Genomic DNA, 17,157 nt, shown 5'->3' with positions numbered 1-17,157 from the left:
CAAAATATTTTTCAAAGCTCTTGGAAAGGGGCGCCTGGGTGGCTCAGTTGGTTAAGCATCTAACTTCAGCTCAGGTCATGATCTCAGGGTCCTGGGATGGAGCCCTGCATCAGGCTTCCTGCTCAGTGGGGAGTCTGCTTCTCCCCTCTCTCTTTGCCCCTCCCCGTGCTCATGCGGCTCTCTCTCTCTCTCTCAAATAAATAAATAGAATCTTTAAAAAAAAAAAAAAGCTCTTGGAGACAGTGGTATAAACTGTTAAAAGAGTCTAGGCTCTGACTCAGATCTGGGTTTCAGGTCTGATTCTGGTTGGTAACTGTGGACTTTGGGGCAAGTTACTTAACATTCAAGTCTTACTTTCCACTTCTATAAAATAGAGATAATAGTTGTGAAGACGAAATTAGATAATTAATAAAAGCACTCTTAGTATAGGGTCTGGCACATGGTCACTGCCCTAAAAATGGTGGCTAATACTGTCAACGCTATTCCTCCTTGGTTTGACACAGTGCTTTGAGAATGAGTTGAAGTAAATAAACTACACTTTCTTCTTCTGTCTCTCAGACCTTAAGTCAAGTCACAAAGTGGTGTATTTTGCTATCACTACACAAAATCCAAAGAGTTCCCTTACATTAATTAAAACACTGTTTCACTGTCAAATCCTGGTCCTTCAGGCTGTTGGAATCTCCTTGGCGAGTGGTTGTTCTGTATCAGAATCACCTGGAGGGCTTGTTAAAAACAGTTTGTTAGCTGGGACAACTGGGTGGCTCAGTTGGTTAAGCATCTGCCTTCGGCTCGGGTCATGATCCCCGGATCCTGGGATTGAGTCCCGCATTGGGCTCCTTGCTCAACTGGGAGCCTGATTCTCCCTCTCCCTCTGCCTGCTGTTCCCCCTGCTTGTGCACGTGCTCTCTCTCTGACAAATAAATAAAATCTCTAAAAAATAAAATAAAAATATAACAGTTTGTTAGGCCCCACCCTCAAGAGTTTTTCAAAATTCAGTGGGTCCCAGATGGGGCTTGGAGAGGGCCTTTCTTCAAGAACTTCTACCCTAGGCCTAGGAGAAATAATAAGCTTCTTTGGGCTGTAGATCTATTCTTGTAATAGAGCTGTTCAAATGCAGACAGGTTCTGAAATTCTTTCAGTACTCCCTCCTATTTCATGCTTTAGTGCCCTACTCTTATATCATCCTCCTAAGGAGTTAGATGGAAACTCATGTGGATGAATAAAAAGTAACTGTCAGTTTTTAATAGGCAGTCATGTGAAATCTTACAGTTTATATTAGTGTGACAAAAGGCATTTCATACATAACTTCCTATGGTATCTGATATTGGCATATAAAATTCAGGGAAGTTACTTGCTCAGAACCATATGTAGGAGTAGCTGCCTACACAGTGTGATTTTGAAAATTCCACAAAGGGCTCCCTGTTCTCAAATGCCTCTTCTCACTATTAGTGATTCCAGCAGTTACTATATCATCTCTGATTTTTTTATTCCACAATTAGGGGTATGGTTTAAAATACAGGAATAACGCTGATAAAAACAACCCATTGAGTTTATTAAATTTACTCAAGGTTATCCAGTATATCTTTAAAACAATATTCAGTTTATATAAGCTCTCCTCTCCTCCCACACACAAACAAATCAAATTTTATCCGTTTAATTCCTTTCTAAGTAGGGAGTGTGGATGAAAACCTGCTTTAACTTTTGCCTGTGTGTGTTTGGAGGGAGAGTTAGGGTAAGAGAGAGCTAGAAGATAGGGAAGGTAAGGGGGAAAGCATCAAAGTGATGAGGACCTAAAATGGGGAAGGGTGCTTAGGGAGGGGAGCATTTGGAAAGGGGAGACTGAGAAAGCTAAGCTTTCCTTTTCATAATTCCCGAGTCATCTCTGGAGTTGTATTTAGTTATCCGAAGTTTTAAGTTTGCATCTTTTGTTCCTAGATACATTGACAGTCTATTTAGGCTCCTGAAACTTGCCCTGCCTTTTCAGTAGTTTCTTAGAAATGCTTGGTACATATTACCACTGTTCCCCTAAGTGGCAAATGCAGGATTTGTGTCAAGACTTAGAGCTTCAGACCTTGAGTAGTGTCTCCTAAGCTGATGGCCAGAGCTAACATGAGTGACAGAGGGAGCCTGACTGATAAGGAGGTCTCAGTGGCTGCTCACAAAAGCAAATGCCCACCACAGTAAAGTATCATAAGCATTACCGAAGATAATTTATTCATTTAATTTGTCATATTGATATGTTAAATTATAATTTTTAAGCTGGAGTTTCCAACATTCTGCCATGTATAAAAAACAGACTTATTTGTGGTCCAGGCTGATTTGTAGTTGTTGGTACTGTAACTCTAAAAAAGTTTTTTAAACCTTCTCTTATGTATAGGGTGAAAGATTGAGTCATGCAGTAGGCTGTGCTTTTGCGGCCTGTTTAGAACGGAAGCAGAAGCGGGAGAAGGAATGTGGAGTGACTGCTACTTTTGATGCCAGTCGGACCACTTTTACAAGAGAAGGATCATTCCGTGTCACAACAGCCACCGAGCAAGCAGAAAGAGAGGAGATCATGAAACAAATCCAAGATGCCAAGAAAGGTACAGTCTGTTCTGCTACAACTGCAGTTATTTAAGCCATTTTCCCCAGCAGGTTAATATTTGGAAGCTCGCAGGGTAAGCTTTCTCACAGCCAGAGAGGACTCTTAGCAATATATGAAGACCTTCAGAACAAAGCTGAAAACCTAAACAAAGGCCTTTCCTTTAGAGTGGCTTGTTTTGTGGCTTCCGAGGTGTTTACCATTTCCAGTACCGGAAGCTGTCTGGGGAGGAGGCTGAGCATGCATTTGAAGAAGCTGCACTGAGGGAGCCCGACTGACAAGGAGGTCTCAGGGGCTGCTCACCAAAGCACAGTGCCCACTACAATGAAGTATCATAAGCTTTACTTAAGATAATTTAGTCATTTCATTTGCTAGAGTGATATGTTAAATTGTATATTAAATTATAATTTTAAGCTGGAGTCCCCAACATTTTGCCTTGTGTAAAAACAAACTTATTTGTGGTTCAGGCTAATTGGTAGTTGTTGGTACTGTAACTCTAAAAAACTTTTTTAAACCTTCTATTACCCCCCATGTTTAAAAACAAAATTGGGGAAATCTACATCCTGGAACAGACTTCTAATTCTGATGCATCTGATCTCTCTGAGAAGCAAATGCTACCAGTGACCTACATCTTGAAGGAAGAAATACAAGTTCCAGGTTCAGGCTGCAAAGGGCCCACTGATGGCGATGCTGGGTGCAGATGCAGAGGGAGATTTCACAGCAGCGCCCTTCGTAGTAGATGATGGCTGTGTTTTCGTGCTTCAGTGAAAAAAGTCCGTGGATTTTGAGAAGCTAACCCGTCTTTTTCCCAAAGCCCTGTTAACTGTAGTGTGTGATTTTGCAGAGTTGGTGAATTTTTTGCAGGTACACATGGCAGCATAGCAGAAATGCCTGTGCCAGTTACTCAGGAGTCTGTTGTCCAAAGTCAGGTTTGAGTGTATTGCAGAACTAAGTGATCGGGCTTAGGGAAAACGCTTCTGCATTCTTGTGTACAGCTAGAGTTGAAACTAACAAGGAATGTTTTGGAATTAAACAATTCAGTTTAAATATACATTAATAAAATCTTGCTTATTTTTTACTATATCCTTTTAGTTCTAAACCAGCCATTTTAGAGAACACCATTAATCTACTACTGACCCAAACAACTCTGACTCTTAAGCCAAAAAAAGATACATATTTTATTTGAAATTAAATTCTTGATTATGATTTTTTAAAATTTCTTACAAACATTTGCACCAGATACCAAAGAATAAAAAACACCATGCTATTTTTATCAGAAAATTTAATATGTATAGCTATTATTTAGTGTGCTTCAGTGATTTTTCAGACTGAAAGCATATTCTTTAATACCACCAAATAATACTCTTTGCTGCACATAGCACCTACCAAAGCGGTTGAGTCCTAACACCTAGAGGATTACAAGCAGAGGCGGATAAAGATTTACCACGATCAGAATGGGACTCAGCTGGTGCTCACACGGAAATAGTTTTATATTTAGGTATAATCCAATTTAAAATTTTACTTCTCTATGCTTTTATTCTGATGAGCCACAAATGCACATTGTGATTTAAACACTCCTTTATGACATTCTTTAACATCTAATCTAACATACTTGCTTGGACCTTTCTGACCCTGGCATTCCCAAAGTCCTCTCTCTCCCAAAAAACAAGTGAACAAGCATTGAAAACTATGAATCATCATTCTTTAAAGGACCTCACATTAGGAATTCATAGGTGCTGGTTTGTTTTTTTTGTTTTAATCTTGGTCAGAGTCTTCAAGTCTTAAGCCTATGAATCATTGCATGAGAATCAAAGATCTAATATTTGTGTCTTAGTAGATATGCCATGACGTGTAGTAGGATGTTAAACCTTTTATCTGTCTGAAATGTAGGAGATCTGAGCCCTGCTTCTAACCTGTCCTTTAAGAGACACTGGGAAGGAGATGGGTAAAAGGACCTAGGAGGGTTTTGAGTTCCTCGGCTATATAAGATGGAATTATTTGAAGACTGCTAAGGTCCTCTTTCTCTTGACTTTCTTGAGCTGAAACAAATAAGACAGTTGTTGGTTCATCGGCGGCCCCTGGCAATACTGCCCCACCCCCGTCCTCTCCCACGTCTCCCACTTCGGATGCCACTGCCGCCCTGGAGACGAGCAATCCTCATGCCATCCCGCGTCGGCATGCACCCATTGAACAGCTTGCTCGCCAAGGCTCGTTCCGAGGATTTCCTGCTCTCAGCCAGAAGATGTCACCCTTTAAACGCCAGCTATCCCTGCGCATCAACGAGTTGCCTTCCACTATGCAGAGGAAGACTGATTTCCCCATAAAAAATGCAGGTAATGCAGCATCCACCTGACTCGCTGGTGCTCTAGCACTGAAGCATCATCATCACTTCCAGTGCAGACACTAATCCCACCAAACTAGCCACCCCCTCTCTCTGAGGCTGGTTGATGGTTATATGTATCTCGTGTCATTACCCACTGGGAGAAAACTAAGGTTCATGGAGGGGGACATGAATTGTTTATTTCTTTTCAACAAATAGGTAACAGTCACGATGGGAATTCGTAGACTGAGCTACAAGGTTTGCGGTTTGTCCTGATGGAAGTACACTACCTCTCAGCCAACCTGCTTCCAAACATCAGGGGTCTCGAGTTTCCGTTCTTATTCTACCATTTGGGACCCAACAGAGAATTAATTTAAAAGGCTTTGGAAACACATCTATTCAAATAGCATTAGTGTCAGTGTACCAGAAGAAATGGATAAGTGCTCATTGTCCTTGTGGCTTGTTGGCTCCATACAGAGGAAACTCTAAACGGGTTTCCTGTTTAAGTCGAGAATCTGTTGTTCATCAGAGACCGTGGGCTTGCTCACACATATCCGTTACCTTCCAGAGCTGCCACACAGACCTTTGTGTGGCCTGTACAGCTGGGCCAGCCCTGGTAGCTCTGTCCTCATCGTAAGACCCGGAGCTAAAGTGTCGGATCTGGTCAGTGCTTTCATTGGGCTCTTTTTTACTTTGCTCTGAGACATGTCAAGCCAGTGCTCTAACAGGATATGAGGAAGCTGTGTTTCACTAAGACACTCCCCACTGATGATACATAAAAGTCCAGAGAGTTAAGTTTTTTTGACGTATGAAACTAGACCTACACAACAATTGGACTAGATGATTACCGAGGCTCTTTCCAGCTCTCAGCTCCTGTAAAAACGGAAACTCCAGATGCTTTCAGGACCTTGTCTTCAGTTCTCCCTCTGGAGCAGATGGGAAACAAAAACTATTCTTTCCATAGCTGAGCAAAACAAAGGTTCAGCACACATTATCAGCTTCCCCAGTGACATAGAAGTATCCCAGAGTCAATATTAAGAACAAAGGCTCTGGAGTCCTGGACCTCAGTTTGCCTTTTCATATTATCACTTGCTACTTTGGTGTTTTTTGTTTTTAGAGCGGGGGTGGGGTGTGGAGTGGGAGAAGGGACACAGAGAGAAGGAGAGAGAGACTCTTAAGCAGGCTCCACGCCCAGCATGGAGCCTGATGCAGGGCTCAGTCTCACACTCTCCCTGAGCTCATGACCTGAGCCAAAACCAAGAGTTGGACGTTTAACCAACTGAGCCACCCAGGCGCCCCTATACTTGCTACTTTGGAAAAAAAAAATGAGTGATGACATTGTCATGGCATCTTACAGAGAAAAAGGTAGAGCTGCACTGGTGCCCCTGACTTTAACCCACTTCCTGACAGAGTTACTAAGTGGCTCCAGAACTGTACTCAGACCTTGGGAACTAGTTGGAAGACAAACAGGTTGCAGATGTCTTCCAGAAGGATCTAGCTTAACTGGCACAAAAAGAGAACACCAAGTTCTCAGTAGTTTCACACAGGAAGATACTTCTTAGTACATGAATTGTTGACATTTTATATCAATTTTTTGAAGCTGCTTTTATAGCCCCACTTGACAGTTGAGACTTTTCCTTTCACAAATAAGGGATGTGTTATAAAATGCCACCTTGTGTCATACTGTTATATTTCAGGACTATTCAGTTTTTCTGTCTGGAGCCATTTTCTGTTTGCCTTGCAGTGCCAGAAGTAGAAGGAGAGGCAGAGAGTATCAGCTCCCTGTGCTCACAGATCACCAATGCCTTCAGCACACCCTCCGAGGACCCCTTCTCATCTGCCCCAATGACCAAACCAGTGACGGTGATAGCACCACAGTCTCCTGCCTTTCAAGGTGTGTGCCCTCTTGGCCCATTCAGTTGTTCTCTTTGACGCTTGTACTTTTATGGCACAGCTCACTGACTCTAGATTGGCATCCTGAGTTTCCCAAGAGCTGGTCAGACCCATTAATTTCCCTGTCTGATAATGTCTCAGAGTCATTAATTCCCCTATTCCACAGTGTCTTTGTGCTCTGTCCCCACTCCGGTTTCCTAAAATGTCTGCATTCATCATTTTGCTTGTACCTGTCATCTTTGATCCCATTCTGTTAGGAGCTTTTGTAGTCCCCAACCCACTGCTTTATTTGCCACTTAACTGTTAAGAGTCAGAGTTTCCAGCTAGCTCGCTAGAAGCAGCAGTCATCAGAGTTGGTTCCAATGTATGCCTTTTTTTTTTTTTAAGATTTTATTTATTTATTTGTCAGAGAGAGAGCGCACAGGCAGGGGGAGCAGCAGAGGCAGAGGGAGAAGCAGTTCTCCCTGCTGAGCAAGGAGCCCAACAAAGACTGGATCCCAGGAACCTGGGATCATGACCCGAGCAGAAGGCAGATTTAACCTACTGAGCCACTCAGGCATCCCACGGTGTATGCTTTCTTTAGCAGAGTGGTTCTCAACCCAGGGCAGTTTTGCTCCTTTCGGGGAAAATTTGGCATTCATTGGTGACATTTTTGGGTGTTACAGCCCGGGAGGGGTGGTTGCTACTGTCACATGCATAGAGGCTAGGGATGCTACTAAACATCCTTCAGTGCACACGATAGCTGCCCTCGCAGCAAGGAATTATCTGGCCCAAATTATCAATAGTGCCAAAGTTGAGAAGCCCTGGACTCACCTAGTCTCCACCCTGTCACAAGAGGTTCATAAAGAAAAAGGCATTTCTTTTGGCTCTTTAGTTCATTTCATCTTCTATAACAAGTGTCCTAAAATTTGCCTTTGTAAAGGCATTGAGGAGTTACTAAAAGTTGTTGTTTTCATAGATGCCGAGTTAATAGTTGGTATTGACTCTGAAGTCCACAAAGAGTCTATATATAATTTAAATTACAGACTTCTAGAATTTGAACTCTTATAATCACCATTTCTTCATTTCTTTTGAGAAAGAGCTCAGAAGTTTTGCTGTGGAGACAGTACCCCGTTCCCGTCAGGAAGCTACTACATGCTTTCCTTCAGAGTCTCTTTTTAATAACAGAAACAAAAAAAATCCATTATAATCATGTGCACCAAACGGCTTTTCATTTCATCTAACAAATATTTGTAATACCTATAATAGGCACAATTTATTGAGCACTTACTAGCACAGTGTCTGCCATATCTTGGTAAGGACTCATGCATTTTCTCATCTCATTTAATCCCCACAACAACCCTTTGAGGTAAACATTACAGATAAGGAAGATGAGGCTCAGAGAGATTGAGCAAATTGCCCAAATGCACAGCCAGGATTTAAACCCAGGTCTTTCTGAATATTGTACCTGTTACATTCTGTTGCCTCTGTGCCTATTTACAATGGGATGTACAAAACTGAATAGAACATAGTCCTTTACCTGCCTTTAAGGGGCTCCCAGTCTATGGGAGCTGTAGTTGTTAGTTGATAGTTCTTAGGACTACAAAACTTTTAGACAAGCCTGGGGTAAATAGTACCAATGCCATAGGCATGGTTGCCTAGTCTTAAAGAGGGAGTGATTAAAGCAAAGGGCAGGGGAAGGTGCCTGCTTGTCTGCTCCAAACTAAATATGATAGAGAGCTGGACTAAGGAATAGAGACTGATGGATTAGATATCTGGAGTAAAGGAGCAAGGGTTAAGAGATTTTTAATAAAAAGAGAGGAAAGAATAGTAGTACTTTGAGATACGACCATTCCTGAGGGGAAAAAAATCTTAAAAAAGAGAGATGAAATTAATTCTGTAGTGAATTACAAATTTATTAAGCAAATGAAAACATATTCCAAGTTTGATTTCTCATTTATAGTATGAGTATACCAGCTTTATGGGGTTTTTGAGAGAAATAGGATGATGCACGCTGAAGTACTATTAATGAAGTACTATTGATGATCATAAGGGATCATTATATTTAACCCATTGTTATTGTTGGCATAATTTGATCTTTTGGAAAAGTGGTAGGAGAAGGAAATGCTTTATCTACATCATTATGCCAAAGGCTAAGCTATATCTAGAATAGATTTTCGCTGCTTGTAAGATAAAGCAGCTCTGTTCAACTTAATTGGAAATTGTTTTTCTAGGTTTCATTCCCTCTCCCCCTATAGACAGATTTTCCTAGAATGGTCATTTGACTTTTTTTTTTCAGTATAGCTATTGTAATTACAACCTCTAATTCCCTTTTTGCCAAAAGGCTTGTGTATCCACTGCAAGATGGCATGGTTATCCCAACACCAACTTTTCTGTCTTAACCTGTTCCACCAGTATCGCACGTTGGCCTGACTGACCCAGCTCCAGGGGGTCGCCCGTCCACCCTGCATGAATTAACTCCATCGATGTTGTCTGCTCCCATTGTAGCTAATGGCACTGACTCAGCCTTCCATGTGCTTGCTGCTAAGCCAGCCCATACTGCTCTAGCACCCGTAGCAATGCCTGTGCGTGAAACCAACCCCTGGGCCCATGCCCCTGATGCTGCTAACAAGGGAATTGCAGCCACACATTCGGGTAAGGTGGCCATGGATGGTGGTGAGGATTCTGGGATCAGATGAGTGACGCCGATTAAGAAATCAACCATTTACCTGAGTGGGAACCAGGGAGAAATCCTTTTAGGAACAGTATGTTTCCCTCCTGGAAATACACTACTATTAGGAAAGGATGGTGAAGGAGAGGAACTCAAGAGATTAGATTTGATAGTTCTTAGGACTACGAAACAGAATCACCCCCTAGAGCTTTCATAAAACACAGATTCCTGGGCCCTGAGTCGACCACTGAATTTGGAGATGTGTGGACATGGCTGCAGCAAGGGGGTGCCCCGCTTCTTACGGTGGCAGGCTACAGAAGGGGCTGCCGAAAGTACTTCATATTTTTCTATACTTTCTAGTTTTCCTATAGTGAACATTTGTTAACTATAAAATCGGAACAAATTTTAAATAGTAATGAAGGCAGTTCACCTGAAGGATAACATGTGTCTTGGAGCAAGACAGGGACCACGAGGCACATTGCCAAGTTACTGGTTATTTTCTTTTTATTCTGTTAGAGCAGAAGGTGAATCACCTTGGGCCCTTCAGAGCATGTGCAAGCTGGTTTCTGTACCATGGAGGAGCTGCAGCAGTAGGAAAGGGTTTCTGATGCCAGCCAGCTGCCTTCGTTCTGTGTAGCCGAGCCCTGTCTAGACAGCTCCTCAGCATGGCTGAGACAGCAGCATGGTCTGACAGGTTCCCTTTGTCCTAAAACAACCCCTCCTTGGCTGGTAATAGAGGCTTTTCTCCCACCGGCCAGAACCACAAAGTATTCCATTGAGGGACTTGTTCCACATGTTAGGCTCATTCAAGTAACCAAGGTTATCGGGAAAGAAAAGAAACCCCTAAAGATTCTGATTCGTTTGTCTCTCTCCCTCTTGTTCGTTCCCAGGGACCGAGTGGGGTCAATCTTCTGGTGCTGCATCTCCAGGTCTCTTGCAGGCTGGTCACAGACGCACTCCCTCTGAGGCTGACCGCTGGTTAGAAGAGGTGTCCAAGAGCGTCCGGGCGCAGCAGCCCCAGGCCTCAGCTGCTCCTCTGCAGCCAGTTCTCCAGCCTCCTCCACCCACTGCCATGACCCAGCCAGCGCCGCCTTTCCAAGGGAACGCATTCCTCACCTCTCAGCCTGTGCCAGTGGGCGTGGTCCCACCCCTGCAGCCAGCCTTTGTCCCTGCCCAGTCCTATGCTGTGGCCAATGGGATGCCCTATCCAGCCCCTAATGTGCCTGTGGTGGGCATCACTCCCTCCCAGATGGTAGCCAATGTGTTTGGCACTGCAGGCCACCCTCAGGCCGCCCACCCCCATCAGTCTCCCAGCCTGGTCAAGCAGCAGACATTCCCACAGTATGAGACGAGCAGTGCTACTGCCAGTCCCTTCTTTAAGCCGCCTGCTCAGCACCTCAACGGTTCTGCAGCTTTCAATGGTGTAGACGATGGCAGGTTGGCCTCAGGAGATAAGCACACAGAGGTTCCTGCAGGCACCTGCCCAGTGGATCCTTTCGAAGCCCAGTGGGCTGCATTAGAAAGCAAGTCCAAGCAGCGTACTAACCCCTCTCCCACCAATCCTTTCTCCAGTGACTTACAGAAGACGTTTGAAATTGAACTTTAAGCAGTCTCTATGGCTTATGTATTTTGTCTGTACTTAGCAAGGGGGTCAAAGGAGCAAAGAGAACTTTGTGTTCCCAATCAGTATACTTTTCACCAATCCCAAAGGTCCCAAGGCATGTCCAGGCAGAGAGTGCTAGGAGAGGTGATTTTGAAAAAAACAGAAAAAACATTCCTAGAGAAGAGTTGTCTTGCAGTTAGGCTAAAGAAGTCAAGGAAATGTTTCCCTCTGTCCCCCTCCTACTCCCTCAGCCCCTTACAAATCTCTGGCAACAGAGAGGCAGAAATATCTGAACAGGAATCTGTATTCAAAGCACATTTACTGGAATTTAAAACACAACGGGAAGCAAAACAATCTCCCTTTGTTTTTCAGGCCATTCACCTGCCGCCTCTCAGTACTGGCCTGTCTTAGAGATCAAGAACATGGTGGCCTGTGCTTGGGCTGGGGACGGGAGGCAGGCTATGTCGCCAGAATTCCCAGGAGGGCACATCAGCAGCTGCCCAACAGAGCTATATTTTAGGGGCAAAGTTGAGCTTCCACTTTGAGTAAGAATAAATATTATAAATATATATATCAAAAAAAAAAAGCCAAAATCTTTATTTTTATGCATTTAGAATATTTTAAATAGTTCTCAATATTAAAAAGTTGTATGAGTTGTAAGTAATCTTGCCAAAGGTAAAAGGGTTAGCTGTAAGAAATTGTACATAAGATTGATTTATCAGTGATGCCTATTGAAGCGGAGAGAGGAAAGGTTGGGAGTTGCAGACCGGGTCCCTAGCTTATCTGGTATCATTCATTGTAAGTAGCACATTGCAGCAACAATCATGCAAATGACCAATACAGTCACTAGGTTGTAGTTTTAAAGAAAACGAAAGAGCAGTATTGTCCTGGTTTTAAACCTGTGATGAAATTCTAATGTCATTATTTTAATGGAATCAATCTAAATACTCTATAGAGAATATGCATCTTCTTTCCTATACTGCTGCAGTTTATGTTAATCCTCTACTTAACACTAAGGTGACAATGACAGAATCACATCCGTCGATGGGGAGCGCAGGCTACTGTGTTGGTTTGTCATGTGGGTCTTGGTGGGTCTTGTTTTGTCCTTTAGGTTTTGTCCCCACGAGTTTTGTGGGGATGGAGATTCTAGTTTTATTAGCTGTGTGTGCGTCTGTCCCCCCACGTGGTGAGCAGAACGTCCCGTTGCCATGGCGGCCTCTTGACCTCTGGTAACAACGGGAGGTCCCATCTCATTCTTACTTTTGAACGTTGGCCTTACAATCAAATGTAAGTTATATATATTTGTACTGATGAGAATTTATAATCTGCTTTAACAAAAATAAATGTTCGTGGTAGAAGCTTTTGCCCATGAAGGGCTGGTCTTTCCCCTTTTCTTTATTAGCAAATGTGTTTACTTTTAGTTCTTTTTGGTCTGTTCTTGCTCCGTTCTGCTGCTGCTACAGAACTCTGGTTTGGTGGCTAGAAAATCTTTTATTGGGACTAGTATATTCTTTATTATTGAAGTATAATTGGCATACAGTGTTACCGTTTCAGGTGTACAACATATTGATCCAACAATTCTATATACATTACGCAGTGCTCATCACAGTAAGTGTGGTCACCATTTGTCACCATTCATGCTATTACAATATTATTGACTATATTCCCTGTGTTAGACTTTTCATCTCTGTGACTTATAACTGGAAGATTATACCTCTGGATTAATCCCCTTCGTCTCTTTTGCCCACCAGGACTCGTATATGCTTAAAATTCACTTTTGTGTTTCTGCTCTAGGCTTTGGTTGACCCTAAGCATATCTCTGATGTCAGATTCTTGCTGCTCAAAGTGTGGTCTGGAACAGGAGCATGGACTGCACCTAGGAGCTGAGTAGAGGTACAGAATCTCAGCACCACCCTCCCCACCCCCAGCCTAGTCATCAGAAAATACACTGGAACCAAGGTTCACCTTCTGAAGGGTCCTGCTGGAGCGGTGAGTCTCAGCCTTGGATACATACTAGAATCACCTGGGGAACTTTTAAAATCCTCACACTGGCCCATACTCCAAGCCAATTAAATCAAAGTGGTTGGGGGAGGACCCCAGGTTGTTTTGTTTTTTGTTTTTCAAGTTCCCAATATGGAAGGGGGTTGAGAACCACTGGTCTAGCTTGAGTGTTACTCTTTCCTGTAACCTTAGCCCACTACTCTGTGACTAGTTCTGAGAAGAGCTAGCTCACCTCAAACTTACCTTCTGAATGATGTTGCCACTTGGCAAGAACTGGGGAGTCCAAGAAAGTAGCCCTTAGTTTCCAATTTGTATAGCAAACCCAGCCATGGTAAATGAAAGGGGATCCTCCTCTGTATTTTTTTAAGTGGAAAGAAAAAAATACCTATGCCCCTAATCCATGTTTCCTTTGTTGAATGAGAGCGAGACCAAGAAGTATCACTCAGCCATGATGCAGTTTGTCTCTTTTCCAACCAGTGTGTTGGTAGTAAAAGCTTTCCCTGTAATGCCTGTCTTTCTTATGTCCCAGAATAACCTGTCACTTAGGTCCAGCCAGTCCTCTGGAGGATGTGTAGGTTAAAGTGGAAAGGGACCTGGAAGCTCATTGAATCCAGGCCTCTTGTTTAGCACCGAGGAACTGGAGGTTCTGAGAGATGGAGAAGGACTTCTTCCTACTCAAACCATTTCTGAAACTACTTCGTTGTTAATGTATTGCCTTCCCCTCCTTTGTTCCCCTATCCTGCTGATGCCTGTTTTTAATAGTCTGGCTCTACCTCACAGATTCCTGCTTGGGGAGGAGAGGCTCCCAGCTGGTCACTGTACCTAGCAGGTCAGCTTGCTGCAGGGGTGAGGTGATCCTCACAACCAGGCTCTGCTTGTTGGCCTTAGGAGGAGGGCTTCGGGCACTAGCTTCCTGAGGAAAGTAAGGAGCACCCCCACCTCTGGCATGCTCCCATCATCACCTGCTGCTCCTTCGTCCCACATCGTGTACTGAGCCTTACGTGCCGTATTCCACTTTGGCAAGAGCTTTCACAAACATGCCATTAACTGGACATACAGGTGGCAGTTGAAGCTGATTGCCACACTGCCTGGAAGGGTGAGGTTGACTAGAGCAGTGAACCACTGTTTGACCCTAGAGGAGATGGGAGTTCTAGCAGGGAAAAATGGCCCGACACGGCAGGAATGAGTGTGCCCCGTGTGAGATACATGTTAACTCTGAAACCATTACACACACCCCCACCCAGCTTTAAATGAATCGAGAACCCTGGTAGCTTGCTTTAGAACCCAGTGAATTGATCCTGTATGACAAATGATAGAGGGAAGCCGTAAAGGGTGTCCTTATCCAAGCTGACTCCTCGTGCCGGTGAGCTGTGGTGCCAGCGGCTGCCGAGGCACGGCGGGGCGCGGCGGGCTGAAAGGCCCATTCTCTGAAGGGTAGAGCCCTTTGGCAGCCAGAGGCCACGGACCAGGAGTTGTTTCAGGACTGGGGCTGCGGCTGGCCTTCATCCCTGCCGCCGGACAGGCTGAGCGTGAGGCTGGACGCGGGAACAGCTAGCACAGCAGAAGCTGGAGTAATACTCATTGCCACAGAGCTGGGCCTGCAGGATCAGATCACAGTTGGCCAGCTCAGGCTGATCCACACACTCCCTGCTCAGGGCCCTGGGCTGGGCGGGCAGTGCTGCGGAGACAACCAGGGAGAGACAAAGGGGTAAGGAAGCTGTGGAGGCTGAAAAGTCCCACCTCCCCTTTCTTTGCCTTAAGAGGAAAGCAGCAGAACTGCCAGATTCCCAAAAAGCACAGTTGCTCTGTACTCTTTTTTTTATCACCTGTGTGCATCTCCTACCCCCGCCGCCGCCGCCGTGGGCCTCATCTGGGCACGCAGTGGTCCTGCAGCCTCAGCCCAGGGCAGACTCTCAGGCACTGACTACACATGATGACACCTCTTGAAGTTAACTCCCTACCCTTGCTGTTGTGACCTGAAGAGCTGAGTGACAATTGCCTTAGCCCCTGGATTGGGAAGGGAAGGTGGGGGGATCAGCCCTAAGTAAAATTTTGAGTTGGGCCAGAGCTGTCTTGTCTCTTTCTCTCACTGCTGATTTCCTCTAACCTCAAAAGGTTTGTGCCTTCAGTAGCCCCAGTTTATCTCAGTCACTTCATTCCCCATCTTCCCAATTTTCCCACTGCCCCCCGAGAGAGCAAGTGACCATTAGGCAAGGCGATTAGAAGAGCCTAATGAGCCATGGCTCGAACACTGCACTAAACACAAAATGCTCACTGCTGCCCCCTCTGAAAGTGCTAGGAGCTTCGGGAACTTAAAAATCCCTGTGAGAGGGCCACCGGGCTGGCTGGGTCTGTAGAGCAAGTGACTCTTGATCTCAGGGTCAGCAGTTCAAGCCCCACAGTGGGCATAGAGATTTAAAAAAAAAAAAAAATTCCCTGTGGGTGTTTTATTCCGCTGCTTCATCTTAGGACTGAAGTGGCCTCATCTAGTTAACTTCCCTTTTCTTTCTGGAAGGGGCTCTTGTGACTCAGCTGGACTTAGGCCTGAATAGCACCTTCCCTAAAGTCAGACCTCCTGGGGCTTATCTTCATCTCCTCTCCCCCTGCTTCCTCCCAAAATACAACGAAAAAGATTATACCTCAGTAGTCTTAGTACCTGATTCTGTGCAGGTTAGGAATATCGGTATAATGAGAGTACTAACTACAGCTGATCCTTAAACAACATGGGTTTGAATTGCGCGGGTCCACGTGATTTTTTTTCACTAAATACTGTACAGTACTGTAAATGTATTTTCCTTATGATTTTAACATTTTGTCTAGCTTACTTTGCTGTAAGAATACAGTATATAATACACATACAATTTGTGCTGTGTTAGGAGGGCTTTGGTCAACAGGCTATTAGTAAAGTTTTTGGGAGTCAATGTTCTATGTGGATTTTTTTTTTTTTTTAAAGATTTTATTTATTTGACAGAGAGAGACACAGCGAGAGAGGGAACACAAGCAGGGAGAGTGGGAGAGGGAGAAGCAGGCTTCCCACGGAGTAGGGAGCCCGATGCGGGGCTCGATCCCAGGACCTTGAGATCATGACCTGAGCCGAAGGCAGACGCCTAACGACTGAGCCACCCAAGCGCCCCTCTATGTGGATTTTTGACTGCACCGAGGGTCGGTACCCCTAATCGCTGGTGTTGCCCAGGGGCCAACTGTACCTACATTTATATAAATATCAAGCCATTTATGCATATTGTTTTAAAAACCAGTAACTTTGATAACGACTTTCTCTCAGCAGTTGCAGCCCGGGGCCTGTCAAGGGCCCAGAGGTTAGGTGCCCAGCATGGTGGTTAAGCATGCCAGCTCTGGAGCCAGACTGCCTGAGCTCAGTCCTGGCTCTCCTGCTTCCCAGCTGGGTGATTTGGGGCCAGTTACTTCAGCTCTCTGCCTGTGCTTCCTCACCTGAAATGGAGATGGGAACAGCACTTGGGGCACACAGTGACTGTGGCTAAAATTTGAGTGCTTGACCATGTTTTGCTTCATAGCCTCATTTCCTCTCATTCAAAAAAAGTGCACAAGCCCCTCTGTTTTATCCCTACAGTATTTTCCGTTTCTCACCCCCGTCTTTTAGGCAAGAAGGTTGGAAGCATGTACCTTGCAGCAGAGCGTGACTAGCTTAAAGCCTGCTACCCGGACGCTGACACTAATTCCAGTATGCCACCAGACCACGAATCAGGCAAAGTGAGGCAGCCTCAAGCAGTGAGACTCTACAAAAAGCATAATCAACAGAATGAATACAAAGAGAGGGGCGAGACAGCTTCTAGTCAAGACAGGTGCCCACAAAGTAGGAGATGAGCAACACTCATCCAGCAGAGGGCAGGAGAAAGGCGTCCTGTCCAGGAAGCAGGTCACGTCAGACATTTCAGTGTGCGACCACACAAGCAAGAGCCCCACCAGACTTTGCCATCAAACAAGTTTCTAATTTGGCTTCCCATGTAGACGTGTCTACAAGGAGTCACAAACATGAACACGTGGGTCCCCTGACAGCTCTCTTTCTCACCCAGATCTGCATTCTGGTTTGTAAATCTGGTTGTAGACAAGAGATCAATCTGCTGGGCGGG

General features: G+C 44.7%; 2 protein-coding genes across 8 annotated transcripts in view; one reads left to right on the top strand and one right to left on the bottom strand.

Annotated features, from left to right (window-relative positions):
• Positions 1-12,405, top strand: part of NUMB (NUMB endocytic adaptor protein) — a 181,391-nt gene extending 168,986 nt beyond the window's left edge. For 6 of the 7 annotated variants that reach the window (XM_032405523.1, XM_032405519.1, XM_032405522.1 and 3 more), the window contains 4 exons: positions 2,378-2,582; positions 4,621-4,914; positions 6,646-6,795; positions 10,335-12,405. In XM_032405523.1, the coding sequence (XP_032261414.1) occupies positions 2,378-2,582; positions 4,621-4,914; positions 6,646-6,795; positions 10,335-11,050 (1,365 nt within the window). In that variant the 3' untranslated portion in view covers positions 11,051-12,405. Of the gene's footprint in view, positions 1-2,377; positions 2,583-4,620; positions 4,915-6,645; positions 6,796-9,281; positions 9,429-10,334 lie in introns of all 7 variants that reach the window. The other variant, XM_032405524.1, reaches the window with a different exon arrangement.
• Positions 12,406-13,034: 629 nt separating this feature from the next.
• The window catches only part of PAPLN (papilin, proteoglycan like sulfated glycoprotein), a 33,117-nt gene continuing 28,994 nt past the window's right edge, over positions 13,035-17,157 (bottom strand). The window contains exon 27 of the mRNA XM_032405512.1: positions 13,035-14,726. Coding sequence (XP_032261403.1) covers positions 14,551-14,726 — 176 coding nt within the window. The 3' untranslated portion in view covers positions 13,035-14,550. The remainder of the gene's footprint in view (positions 14,727-17,157) is intronic.

This window comes from Phoca vitulina, unplaced genomic scaffold, assembly GCF_004348235.1.
Source record: "Phoca vitulina isolate PV1807 unplaced genomic scaffold, GSC_HSeal_1.0 scaffold7, whole genome shotgun sequence".
NCBI classification, from domain to species: Eukaryota; Metazoa; Chordata; class Mammalia; order Carnivora; family Phocidae; genus Phoca; species Phoca vitulina.
The sequence above is the reverse complement of the archived record's forward strand: the minus strand, read 5'-3'. Positions and strand labels throughout refer to the sequence as shown.